The sequence below is a fragment of the Acanthopagrus latus genome, chromosome 14 (assembly GCF_904848185.1).
Source record: "Acanthopagrus latus isolate v.2019 chromosome 14, fAcaLat1.1, whole genome shotgun sequence".
Classification (NCBI taxonomy): Eukaryota; Metazoa; Chordata; class Actinopteri; order Spariformes; family Sparidae; genus Acanthopagrus; species Acanthopagrus latus.
Window position 1 is genome coordinate 14,629,450 of NC_051052.1, and position 13,564 is coordinate 14,643,013.

At 43.7% G+C, this 13,564-nt stretch overlaps 1 protein-coding gene across 1 annotated transcript in view; it reads left to right on the forward strand.

Moving 5' to 3' along the window:
• snd1 (staphylococcal nuclease and tudor domain containing 1) overlaps positions 1–13,564 on the forward strand; it is a 175,358-nt gene that overhangs the window by 24,220 nt on the left and 137,574 nt on the right. The window contains exon 11 of the mRNA XM_037120992.1: positions 9,952–10,053. Within this exon, the coding sequence (XP_036976887.1) occupies positions 9,952–10,053 (102 nt within the window). The remainder of the gene's footprint in view (positions 1–9,951; positions 10,054–13,564) is intronic.

Genomic DNA, 13,564 nt, shown 5'->3' on the forward strand with positions numbered 1-13,564 from the left:
TAGCTACATTTTTTGAAAGAAGTTTTACTAAAGTTGATAAGGGATTCTATACATGCAGCTTTTCTATACTGGTAACCATTATAAGTGGAGTTATAGCTCTCCTCCCGTTCAGATAAGGGCCTGGTCTAGTTAGCCCAAAGGAACTGCCCGGGGGCATTGCCAAGATACCTGAGTGGCAAGACTTGTTTAAAAATGACGTTACAGAGCAATAATTGCAGTTCATGGCCAAAAACCTCCTTACTCACCATGAATAAGCAGTAATTGGTAGGTTACTGAGGGAAATCTTGATTAATTGCCTGTTAGTTGAGCAGTTAGGCTTAATAAGAGCTTTCTAATGACTAATAAAGAGCCAGTATGCTACTGATGAGCAACTATTTAATGGTTAATATGTGTTACCGAGTATAAATTGTTTGAATCTTTATTTTTGAGACGACCGTGTGATCAATTTATACATTTCAAACACTGTCTGCGTCTGAGTTGTCCCAAATCCTACCATTTTGCAAATAACAGACTCAGTATGTCTGAAAATGTCACTCCCTTTTGATTAGAAACCTTTATTGTCGCAACAGTAGGGATTTTTCTCTTCCTCTCACAGTTCAATATTTTCAATGAAGCCCTTCTCTCCCTTTTGTTGAACATGTCTGAGGCTGTTTGACAACTATTCCTCCAGTCAGCACACTGTTTACTGTAATACCCATTTATGAGCAAGCCATGCTTCGCATCTCCCTGTTCAAAGAGGTGTGAGACAGAGAGGGTGTTGTTGAAAAGCCTTGTAAAAGTCAGACTGCAGAATGTCCGCAACAGCCCTTTAACTTTTTTCCGTTTTGATTGCTTTTATTGACTCCTTCTCGCTGCTTTATGGTTTGCTCTTTCCTATCTTTTCCTTTTTATTGTTGTCTAGGTTTTCTTCTTCTCCAGCCTCCTCCCTTGGTCCATGTCTCCCCTCTCCCTTTCACCCCCAGTGTCGTTAGTGCCTTGCGTCATTAAGAGACTGCTTTGGTATCCCTCTCTCTGCCTCCCTCCTTTCTTCTGCTCTCCCCTCTCCCCTTTCCTCTGCAGTCACTTTCTCCTGCCGTCCTTTCCCTCCGGGTGTGCACGCTGTGGTCAGATTGTTGACCTGCACCGGTGCCCTTCCTGTGTGTTTATCCTCCTTAGCTCTCTGTGTTTGTAACAAGCTTGTGGGCAAAAACATCTCTCCATTTTGTCTCCGTGCCCTTTCTCTTGTTCATTGCACTACAGAGCTTAAGCTCCCGACTCCTTTCCGGCCTTATCCCTTCCTGCCTTTAGAGGTTCTTTCACCCACGTTACTTCTCCTGATTTACTTTTTCTGCCTCATTTCCTCCTCTTAATTTTCCACCCTTGTATTGGTCTCTCTTCTCCTTATTTGTTCAGCGCATCCTGTCATTCAGTGCCCGTCTGTTTTCTGTCCGTCGCTCTGTCTTTGCCTGCACCAGATGCTTCAACAGTATGGGTTTTGTGCTTCATTACACTGTCGTATGTTACAGGGAGCCTGGGACAGTGAGCCCAGATGTGAGTGTTTGTGTGTGTATTGTATTAGTGTTATATTGGCAAGGTGCTCTGTTGCTATTTCCTGCACTTCATGCATATTTTATTGCTCCTGTGTGGTTTTGTGTCTGATTTTTCATGTAAACATCTTGAATATTTGATCAAAATCAGTGTGTCTGGTTACCAGCTCAGTTGCACTACTTGAATTTGTAGTAGCCTTGAGAAAATATTACATGGCCTGTCACAGTACTGTCGTAGAAAAATTGTGGTAAAATGTACAGACATGTAAAGGTGTTTTGTTAAAAGCTGTTAAAGTGGTTGCCTAATTTACAGTATGAGCAAGTTCAGGAGGGAAAAAATAATGTGAGAGCAGAGTTCCCAGTTGTTTACTTAGACATGAGGACACAGGACATGGATCCTTGAAACTGCTTGAATTTTTTTTCTATTTTTTGCAAAAATAGAAAGTTCTCAGCTTTAGTTACAGGCCAAGTCCTACTGTCTCCTGCAGCAAAATTGAAAAATGTTCACACATTCAAGCCTCCCCTTCTTTTCAATCGTTGTCTTCTTGCTTCTGTAAAGCCTGCTCGCACTCATGATAAAAATTGACAGCATAGTAATGGTAATTAACCCAGATATGTGCCTCAGACTATGCTGGGCCGGTCCCTTGAATTTGAGAGACTCAGGCTTAAAATACGATGTTTTAGAAGGTGTAGGAACCCTGAATGGGAGTGAAATGACAGCAACAGAGAACATGTAGCTGCTTTTATCATTTGAATTATAACCCGTGAGAAGATCAGAGTCATGTCATAGCCAGTTTTTCCTGTAGCACTTTGTGACTGCTGTGGGAGGACAGTCTTATTTTGGTGTTACATAAAAAAAAACGAAAAAAAAAAAACTGTTGCTGTGCATTCTGTGTTCGGATAAGGGTTGTTCATGGTGCTGCTTCTGGTTTTGTTTGTTAGCTAGTTATTTCTGTCTGTGAGCTAAAGAGCCTTGCCTGCCCGCCTGTCTGTAATGCCGTTGGCTCAGCTTTGAGTGTTGTCGCTATGGCAGCAATACAGAGTTCTGATGAGCCCTCGGACTGTGTGGTAGAATAAAGGCAACTGACAGAGAAGCAGTGAAATTTCTCTGAATGTCTTAGCAAAATATTGTTTTACATTCGTCCTGGGATTTTAGACGTGTATGTCCAGTCTCATTTGCCAGCTTGGCTTGTGTCTGATAACTGAATAAGCCAAGAGAGCTGTTAGGCGAGCAGAGGAACTTAATTTCATGCCCTGTCTGCACTCCTTTACAGATATAGATATATTAGTTTACTTTATTTTACTGAAAGCCATTCTGGGAGTTGCAGTCTTTCATTACTGGTGCGTGGACTACTTTGAGAGGGCGATCAAATGTATCGTTGAGCGCCTCCAAGTATTTGTGTGTTGCCTGCTGTGTTTGTAATAAAAATAAACAAGTGCTACACATGTAGGGAGCATACGTGCGGCAAAAGCATGCACAGACCGAAAGAGGCTGATTGTTGTGAGCTTGTAAGCAGCGGGGGTGATTCCTACTTTCAGGTTAAGCGAGTGAGAGGTCACAGCAGGTATCTCTCAGCCAGAAGCTCTACACAATCTGACATCATGTTGGCTAACACTGTCACGAGTGAGTTGGCTCTTTGCTTACAGTGCAGCAGACGGACACAAAGACATGGTCACGGTTTACAGCACGGCTTCCACACACATAGACACACACACACACACACACACACACACAGACATACAGAGACATGGTTGGTTAAGCTGCATTAGCCTATGTCAGGAAACATCTTGGAAATTGGCGTCAACGCATGCACAAACATGTATTGTAGAGACACGTGCTGAATATGTTGTGTAGAGACACTCCAGGTGTGTGCATGTTAACGCTTTAGCCCATCAATGAACCCCCCCCCCCCCCCCCAGGAAATCTCCAGAGAAAACAAACTTCTTGGTGTGTGTGTTGTATTCTCTCTAGAGGTCTGTAGGGATTTCTTGTGCCAGTCGTCATTATTATCTATGTCTGTCTGGACGTGTCTGTGCGCTGTTTGTCCAAATTCTGCAAGCAAGGCCATTTACGTTTGCGTGCGGGAGCGTCTGGGTGTGTGTGTGTATGTGTGTGTACCAGTGCATTGATGAACTGTGACTGTTCCTGCCAAGCCCCCCTCCTCTGGTTCCTTTTAGTCTCCCAACACCACACACAGCCCTACCCTCTTGTGACTGCACTAATTGTGCTCGGACTGACAGATTGGCGGGCCAATGGTGGTTGGCTGCAGCAAAACATGGGACAGAGTTTCCACTCCTCCCCAGTGTTACTGCTGTGGCACATCTTCAGATGTGAGTTATTCTGAGCTTGGGAGTTGGAGTCAGCTTTTTCTTCTCTCTCCTCCCCTCCCTCTTTTCTCCCCCCTCTTCTTTTCTACTGTCTCTCGTGTGTATCAGGACTAGCCCAGCGTAAAACACGAGTGGGGAGCGATGTCTTTGCTACACAGTGACTCACTGTTACACCCACTCACTAGCTTGCTCGCACTCGACGTGTTTGGATGTGTTTGTGCGCATCTGCTTTGACGATGTTCATGCGTCGAGTCTCAAGTGTTTGTGTGTGCGTGTGTCTCCTCATGCATCGTAATGTATCTGTGTGTTTATGTGGTTTAAGTAGGGTTAAGGATGGTGCTGATGGAGCACATCGAGAGGTCAACTCGCTGTCCTTATATAAGGCAACACAATGGCTCATCCCCACGCTACTCCATACAGCCCTGCCTACTCGTCTAACCTCTCTCCAGTCCACCCCTGTGTGTGTGTGAGTGTGTGCGCTTGTGTTGACTTTGTAGATGATTTAGCCTCACAATACATCTCTCTCTGTGTCCTGTCTGCCTCTGCCTACCATAAACCATCTGTCTCTCCGTCTCTCCTTCTTTTCGTCTGTCTCCATCTTATTTTTACTTTCACGTTATCAGGTTTATTTTTACACTGGAACGCTGCACGTTGATTAGCATTCCTGTAAATACGGCAGTTTCAGCGCAGGTCTGAAAAGTCTGGCAAAGTATGTGGGCAGATCTACATCTTCCCGACTGTGTGAAGTGTGTCAGAATGTGTAGATAAGTCTGGAAGGCATGTCACAAAATAAATGACTGCGTATTTTTGTTGTTGTTCCAGAGCTGCCATTGTGTCACAGTTATTTTGAACAATTGCCATACAGTACTACAGCTTCCCTGCTATTGTCTGCACATTATAATGAATTCTATCTCACATCTACAATTGCAGTCGAAACATCAAGGTCTGAAAAGGTGGTAGAATATGGAGATAGAAAATGTGTTGTAATGCTGTTAAACCTAGTCAGATTATGATAATAGACTGCAATGTGGGGCAGGATGCTGCAAATGCAATAAATTAACTGACATCATCCAAATGCTGTCAAACAGAAAACTGACACCGTCTTAAGTAAAAAAACAATAACATGTGGGACCAAAAGACAAACAGACGGATAAGAAGATGACAGCTCACAAGCAAGTAAGAAAGCAGCAATGTGAAAGACAAATTGGAAGGAAGCTCAGGGATTGTATGAATGGAGTTTTGTATAAGGTATTTGTGTTGATTTTCAGAGGCTTCTTACAACAGAACCAGGCCTCTTTCATTATGCAGATGTCTTAGTTGGAACATAATGCTAGAAGTTTATGTACTGTTAAAACTTGTAAAAATGTGCAGGGATGCAGTTTTAGGAAGTCAGTCTTTAAGCAGACGGACCCATCTGCTCCCTTCTCCCCATTTGCAGCTTCAGTCCCCCCCCCTTTCGTTTTTCGTCTCCTCTCTCTCTCTCCCTCCCTCCCTCCCTCCACACTTTGCTCCCCACCCTTCAAGTCTTATGTCTGGCCATGTGCATGCCCTGAGCTTGCCCCTAGCCCAGGCGAGACACGCTTTGACCCCAAGTTTGGGAGGACGATGACTAGGGAGGAGGGTCGCCCACCCCCATGATTCACTTGTGCGCCATTGGCTGGGCGAGGCAGATTTGTAGCCAGTATCTGTCCACACTACAGGATGAATATTTTTGGCCCCGGTGCACTGTTTGGCTGACACGGTTGGAAAAAGCAAGGACTTGGCTTACTTTCGTTTGTGTTAGGGCAGTGAGAGGAAGTTACACGTAGGGTGGCATTAGAAGTAGCGGTAACAGTACACACCACCTGAAATATCTTTTTTGAGAATACATTTTGATATAGGACATTTCTAAATGGGGACTTTGTGTTCTAGCTGCACTGAACTGCACTGCACTGCCTCACAGTGTCTGTCTGCAGGGCCAGTCTGACCGTCTGGTCTAAATGTTCAAAATGGCTCACGTGCTTTAGCTCACATTTTTCTGCATGCCATGATCCTTATTAGAGAGTGCACAAGCGTGACATGGCCTGCAACCTGTCACAGCTGTCTCGGTACATTTACCTGCGCCAGTCTGGTAGCAGCTAATCACGAAATTGAGTGGCTGCTCGTCGTTACGGTGCCACAGGTAATTTCATCCAAGTTCTCTCTCGAGTCTATTGCTGGATCAGTTTCAGTCAGTTTAGCAGTGACTTATTTGTATTCCGGTGCATGAGCAATAATGCTGAACGTCGGATTATTAGATCTGATATATTAGATTTTGTGTTGTAAACCATAATCGGTTATATCCTGCATGTTCTTGCTGCAGGAAGTGTATGCCTTCCCTCGCTGTTCTTCGCTTCCTTTCTGTCTCTCATCGTCTCACTCACTTCACCCCAACCCTCTGCAGCCACTGAATGTTTACACATGCACAAATGAGTAATGTTATTTAGCGTGCAATAGTAAATGTTGACTGTCTCAGGCTACCAGTGCATTGCTTAATCAAAAAAATGATGTCCGCTTTGTCTGGGATGCACAGAGCAGTGTATTTCTCTCCAAATATAGGTTAAACAGAATGACACACTCGTCTCAATCAGTTAATTGCAAAACTTGGGGCCTAATACTGTACACTCCCACCCGATACCACAGCTACACACAGAAAGCATGACGTGCTTCTGACTCATGATTTCACCCTTGAAGTTCCAGAAGCTGCAAATGCTCCCAGCAGTAGCATCCACACATTTGCAGCGCAGCCCCTGCAGCCCTGTGACACTGTACAATCCAGCTAGCGTCATGCCTCTGCAATAGTCAAAGATGATTCCTGAGGTTTAGTCGGTAATTTGGAACGAAGGGAATTTACCCCAAATAGAACAGAACTCCCCCCGAGGTGAGAGCAAACTGTTGTTATTGGGTCACGGTTGAGACATAACAGTGACTCTCTCCTCTATTTCTGTAACCTTCATGCAACTGCACAATAATGGTTTAAGGATGCTGCTGCACAGAGGTTGTCTTGTCTCTGTAAATTAATGACGCACAAGTTACCAGTTTATCTGTGTTTCTGGACTGAATTTGAATGTGGCTTCATAGGCATTAGGCAATATAATTTAGTTGGTCTGTGATTTCAAATATTCATCAAAGTTGGACAGTCTTGTGTGTATTTTGATTGGCAGTGGGGCACATTTATTTTTCTAAGTCCCAAATTACATTTAACTGAAATGCTTAGGCTTCAAAAAGCTTAAAAGACTTAAAAGTCATTAACTTTTGGAGAAACGCAACACGATGTCCACGCTGGTGGAAATTGAGAACCGGTTACAAATTGGAATTGTATGCTTTTGAGCTCATCAGTTAATTTAATCGATTCTGGCATGTTTTTCTGACTGTTGCTCATTGCAAAACAATGACATCAAATGCATGCAACAAGGAGACATGGCGGAGAGGAAAAAATGGTCCGATGACAGCAGTGCCAGTTGTACTGACATTTGTGTGAAATAATCATTTCAAGTTAGGGTGTAAACACCACTGATATGTTGACACATAAGTTTCAGGAACTCTGTGTATTTGATACTCTGCCAAAGCTTCCCAACATAACAAGAACCCTGACAGTAACACAGGTACTGTCATAGGCCAAAAAAAGATGTACAAACAAGCATTCAGATGTCCACCAAATTACTCAGAGTTTCTGTGTTGAATGGTGCCCCAAATGACATCGTGCTGCCAGGAGACGGTACCAGTAGGGGAGGAGAAATACTCTGCAAACTTGTTGGGGATGGAAAAAGCCTCGCTGCAAGAATTCTTTTGTCTGAATTAGCCCTCAATGTCCCATTTAGTAGCACTGCAAATGATATGGCACTCATTTGTTATTTTAAAGAAGACCAGACCCAGTGTGAAATATTGCGCAGTCAACTGGCATCATGGATTCCTTGATTCCCACTAAAACATAGGCAGTGTGTGTTGTAGTGGTATATTTCCTCTCACTGTCTCAATTACTTGTTTTCTGACTCTTTCACCTTGCCGTGTTTCACTCGTCTCGCTGCATTCCCCCGTAGACCTTCTAAAAGATGGAGGAGTGGTACCTTTTGTCCTTGTTGTCTGCTTCTCCACTGCTTGTGCCTAATTGGCATAGAGTGCTGACATTTACACTCTTCGCCCTCAGTGACATGGCTCCCTTTCCAACTTATTAGTTAAAAATGATTTTTTTTTTTTTTTTTTTTTGGTTCCATGTTGGAATTTGTCCTGTTGGTTTAACCTGTGTCTGTCAGAATCCTAATGGTCTCCAAAATAGAGTGCTAACATTAATAGGCTGTGTGTAAAAGCCCCTCAGGATGGGCACACCATTGTTCAGTATCGGGGAAATGTCCCAATGTACAAGATTAAGAAAGTATGCTGCAAGCATTGTCGGTTTGGTGTAAGTTATCCTCGTTCCCAGCAGTGGACGGATAAGTCCACAGCTCAGGTACAAAATGGAGGATTGCTGGCTGGCGGTGCTTCTAAAAGGCCCCATCATCCCACCACAACTGACTTGGTAGGGATGAAAGACCCGGACAATAAGCCCCGACTGACACAAAATGGAGGACATCGGCTCTTGGCTCGAGCGGTGGGGGATTTCCACTGGCCATGTGTGAGATTAACTCACCTCCGAGGTTCCATGCTGCGCTGACTCCGCCAGCGAGAGTGGAAAGAGATGAGAACGGGGGAGTAAGAAAAGAAAGACGGAAAGCTATTAAACTCGAAGGTTATTACATTCCTGCCAAGGTTAGAGGAACTCTGTTGGCTGGTAGATTTGGCAGTTTCCAGACCTCCTTTACCAGGGCCAATCCAACAGGCCTCGGGTGCAATCACATTGGAACTTACTAAAAATATCAACGCCGCTTTGGAAGGAGAAGTTATTGTCGCTCAGGGGGATTTGTCTGTTTGACACAAGTGTAGTTTTCCTGTGAGGATTTGTCTTAAAGACCTTCTTAATGGAGCTACAAACACACACAGACGTGCGCAAACATCAAGACGCACGCTCACGCACCCTTTGCCCCCTCCCCCGCGTGTTTCTGTCGCATCCATCTGCCCAGCTGTGTGCCACACCTGGCGGCTCCTAACAACTGGGGAGGCATTAAAAATGAATGGAAACCAATGAAGAGAGGAGGAAATGAGGAATTAATCCAATCCCGTGTGTACATTTTGAAGAGTGTTACTTCTGTTTGTATGACAGATAATGATGGCGTTCATAGAAGAGCGTGGGAGGGGCAGGGGTGGCGAGCACACTGGTATTGTCATTCATAGCCTTATTCCTCCTGTTAGCGCCTGTCGTTTATTTTCCCACTGCGTCATTGTCATTTGCTGTATAATTTCTTTTTTTTTTTAATCCCGCCCCTACAAAAACGGCACCTGTCACTGTCTGTGTGTGTGTTTATGTGTGTGTGTTTGTCTGTTCACACTGGGAGCAACACAAAACCTCAGCCTCCTTTGAAAATGCAAATAGGTTCTATTTGTGGCCTGCTCCTGTCAGAGAGTGGGTGAGCATATTGAGGGAAGTTTTTGTGTGCAGCTGTGTGTGTACGTGCGGCTACATCTGTGTACGCACGCGGTGTCGGCTCGCCTTTTGTGCATGTGTTTAACACAAAGTGTCTTTGCCTTGGCTGTTTGCGTCTGTGTCCTTGGTAACTGTGTGCTTTGATATATGGGCGCAATGTGTCAGTATTGACTGCAACAGAGATGTTTGTGTCTGAGGAAAGTGCGTGCGTGCGTGTGACACGCCGTCGCTAACACGAAAAATGTTTCACTTGGAGTTCAGAGTCCAGATCCTTCCTGTCGCAGGACGAAAGTAGAGGGGGAAAGAAGGAACAAACAAGCCGACTGTGCGAATCTGTGTGTCTGTCTGCGTGAGGTGTGTGTGTGTGTGTGGGGAGCGGGTGGTGTTTTTGTGTGTGTGCATGTTTCTCAGAGGTCTGCATCTGGGGCGGATATGTTCAGCAGTGCAGCTTTGAAAGTGCATTGTGAATAACTTTCTCTTTTCATCTCGTCTTCCCCCTTCTTCCTCTTCCCAACCCTCCTCCCAAATCCTCTCCTCCATCCTCCCTCCATCTCTATTCAGGAGAAGAACAAGGACAAAGACAAACGTTTCCGTCCGCTCTATGATATCCCCTACATGTTCGAGGCCCGTGAGTTCCTGAGGAAGAAGCTCATCGGTAAAAAGGTAAGAACCAGTGGCAGACTGTGAGACATTCTTCAGCTCTGTGTGAATGTGCTAGTGTGTGAATCAACTTGATTGCCTCTAATTTTAATGAATTAAACAATAGCTCTAAACAGATTTCCCCCAGTGGCTGTACTACTACTATGTGCTAACAGCCTTCTCCTGCTCACCGGTACACAAACACACATTTCTAAAGCCCTAAGCTAGATATCTATTCCTCTCCATCTCTGTTTGAATACCAAGTACTCTCAGTAGATGCCCTGGGGCTCGGTATCGGCCCGGACGCACCCTTTAAACAAGCAGTGTTGATTTCCCCCCTCTTGTGTCTATTGATCTACTGGGTCTGTACACCTTGGGGGCTGCTATGATTTGCACACATCTGACCCAGCAGAACCCAGCACTGAGCTACTGTAGAAGACACTCGAAACGCACAGCACCGCTTGAACATCTGGCTTTTTTTGTGTTAGATTTGAGTGGAACTATGAATTGAGGTTATTGTGTGACTTTGAGAGGAAAAGCACACTTCAGCTGACTGAAATTACCTTCAGTTTTACCAGAAGTTCAGGTTTTAGAGGCAACTGCTGAATTGTAACCAGCTCGGTCAAGTTTTAAATAAAGCAAGCTTATTTATATCAAAATAAAGCTTTCAGTGTACACATTAGGTTACACCTTCAAAAAATCAGTAAAATGATGCCTAAATTGTTGTTGTTGACTGTACAGGGGTAGTTTTTCTGCCTACAGTGCCAGTAATGGCACAGGGTGAAAAGGCGGCTGTTGCTCTCAGGCATGCCCAGGGCTGTTGTCCACTGAATGAGTTGAATGATGGTTTATATTTTTTCTAAAAAGCGAACATTTAACACTTGTCAGGCTCAGAGGGGCCCACATTATAATGAAACCGCGCTGGAAAAAGATTGGAATCTTGCAACAATCCACATGAATTCCAGTTGAAACTGCAGATTGATGGAAAGCTGTGTCATATGGTGCATTTATGCACAATCATTCTGACAAAATGACTTCCCCAGTCAGACGTTATCTCATAAATTCAACGCTGTTTTGCTGCTGACTTTTGAGAATTAGATTTTGGTGCTTGGACCTCCATAAATCAATTCTCAATGTGCTTTTTAGGATTTAAGCCAGTGTTTCTGCTCTGTTTCTGAATGTGCTGAACGAATGCACAGATTTCTGGGGTCTAAAGCACACCACAATAGATAGACTCCTATGTCACTCACTTTCATAAGTGTACAGGGTTTAAAAGAAAATAAAACGTTTTCAGCTCAGCCTGATAAACACAAAAACATGCACCCACTCAAAGCCAAAAGCCAAGAGACTTCCTTTTGGCATTCAGCACAGGAGTGAGATTCATGTCCCTGTCCCAGCATCTCATCACAGTCATTTTAATCATCCTCATTAATGTTTTTTTAATGACAGAAAATTCAGCTGTAAGATGGCTTTTGACGAGTGAAGCGAGAATAATGATTCTTCTGTTTATTTGTGGTGTTTGTGTTTGGGGATTACAAATGTGTGCGTGTGATTGTGTGATTGGAATACGGTGACCACAGTTTCCCCCTGAACTTCTTTCAGCAGCGGTGCTGAACATGTGTGGTGGCCCCTTACTCATACGCAGTGGAGTATCTTAAAATTAGAGCGGTTAATGAATCGGAGTAAGGCCAGTTTCAAAGGTTATCAAGGAGTAAAGAGAATAAGCACTTGTTATTTATAAATGACATGACAGAAGAACAGCTTTTGGAGTGTGATTCTGTCACTGAGAAAACTACGTTCTCACCACTGGACACACTGGTAGTAAGGACATGCAGCTAAGTAAAGTAGTTAATGTTACTTCCTGTAAATGTAGCTAATTTTGCATACTAGGTAAAAAGCATACTGTTGGTAACAATTGAGCTTCTGGACCAGAACCTGGTACAGGCACAGGCGAGATGTTTGCCAGGGCTAACCGCCTTAGCTTTTCCAGCAGTTGGGGGGAAAAAATCAGCAAGACATTTCTTGATCTTAAGAAGCTGCAGCATTAACTAACTTAAACAGCTTTTACTGTACATGTAGTGCTAGAATGAGAGCTTAGCCCAGCCTTTTTCTCTGCTGCTCCCCTTTTGTCATGGTTATAACGCACCATCACTCATAATTCTGCAGTGGCAACCATTTCCTTTTCAAGGTTTAAAAGATACTGTACAAAATATGCCGTTGGTCTGAATGATATTCCATGATAGAATGTCTCTAACACCCACACTCATGCCAAGCCACGAGTGTTAAGTGCCGTTACAGGCTTGTTTTTAGAGTTGCATATTCGCAATAAAACACAACGTCTTGTGTTTGTGCGTCTAGATGAGGTCATAATGCATGAATATGGCCATTTAGAGTCAGAAACATGCATATACACACATGCAAATGCACACCCGTCTATGAGCATTAGCTGTTAACTCATGCTAGTGTTAACGATATGCAACCCGGAGGAAGGGGACGATAACATTATGATGAAGTAATTATGGATTCATGTGCAGCCTCTCTGCGCTGTACCTTAACATGTTTTATGTGTTATTGTCCTCTGTACACACAAACAACATCCTTATTGTATTGCTTTCTTAGATTCAAGGGTGTTTCAAAAGTCTATGCCACCCTTTAGATATATGTAAAGAGTATGTACAGGTCTACAATGGCAATGTGTATGCACAAAGTCATGATGTGTGTATGTGCATGTCTGTGTGAATATATTCTGCATGCACAGTAACATGTGCTTCATCCACATATAAATTTTGGCCGCTATATTCCTCAACATTTGATTGGTATTGAAGTTGGTCTCCCAAGTGTGTGCTTATAGGTTCTTACAAGTGAGTTAGGTTTAAGTGGAGACCTCTTGCCCATTTGCCATCAGCACCATCTCTTCCTTCCTCAGTCTGCAAAATCAATAATGGAAGATATGTGGAATGCTGCTTCCCTCTCTTTCCTTTATTGTTGCTAGGACACAAGGGTAAAGATTTAAATTAAACCCTGTGTCGCCATGTATCATATACTTTTTTTCTTCTTCTTTTTTTCATAATAATTAGAGGCCCTAAAAAAGCTATTTTTTTCAAAGGTACAAGCATCATCCTTCTGCTGCCTTGGCAACAAGAAAGAATTAGTTTGGATGAAAGAACTGCAGCTCTCTGTGGGTGAATGTTTATTTGCGAGCACAATACTTAACCCTCAAGGTTTTATTGTTAATCCATACTACCTCGGCCTACTTGAGTTGTCAAGTTGGATGCAGGTAGGTGCACAAGTGTACAGATGCATGTTGCACTCTCAACAAGAAGAGGAGTTTAGTCGACCCACTTACTGTCATCCTGTCTCCGAACACTAAGCTCTATAGAGACGGATTTGGAGCAGTAAGCATTAGTTGAAGACTCTGAGACCACTGCTTTTCTTGAAAATTCTGGTCCAGAGAGCTCCACTTTTATCTTTACTTTACTTCTTCCTCTCCGACACAAGTTGAGACAAAGGTTTTACCTCAACAATGGGGTAATTG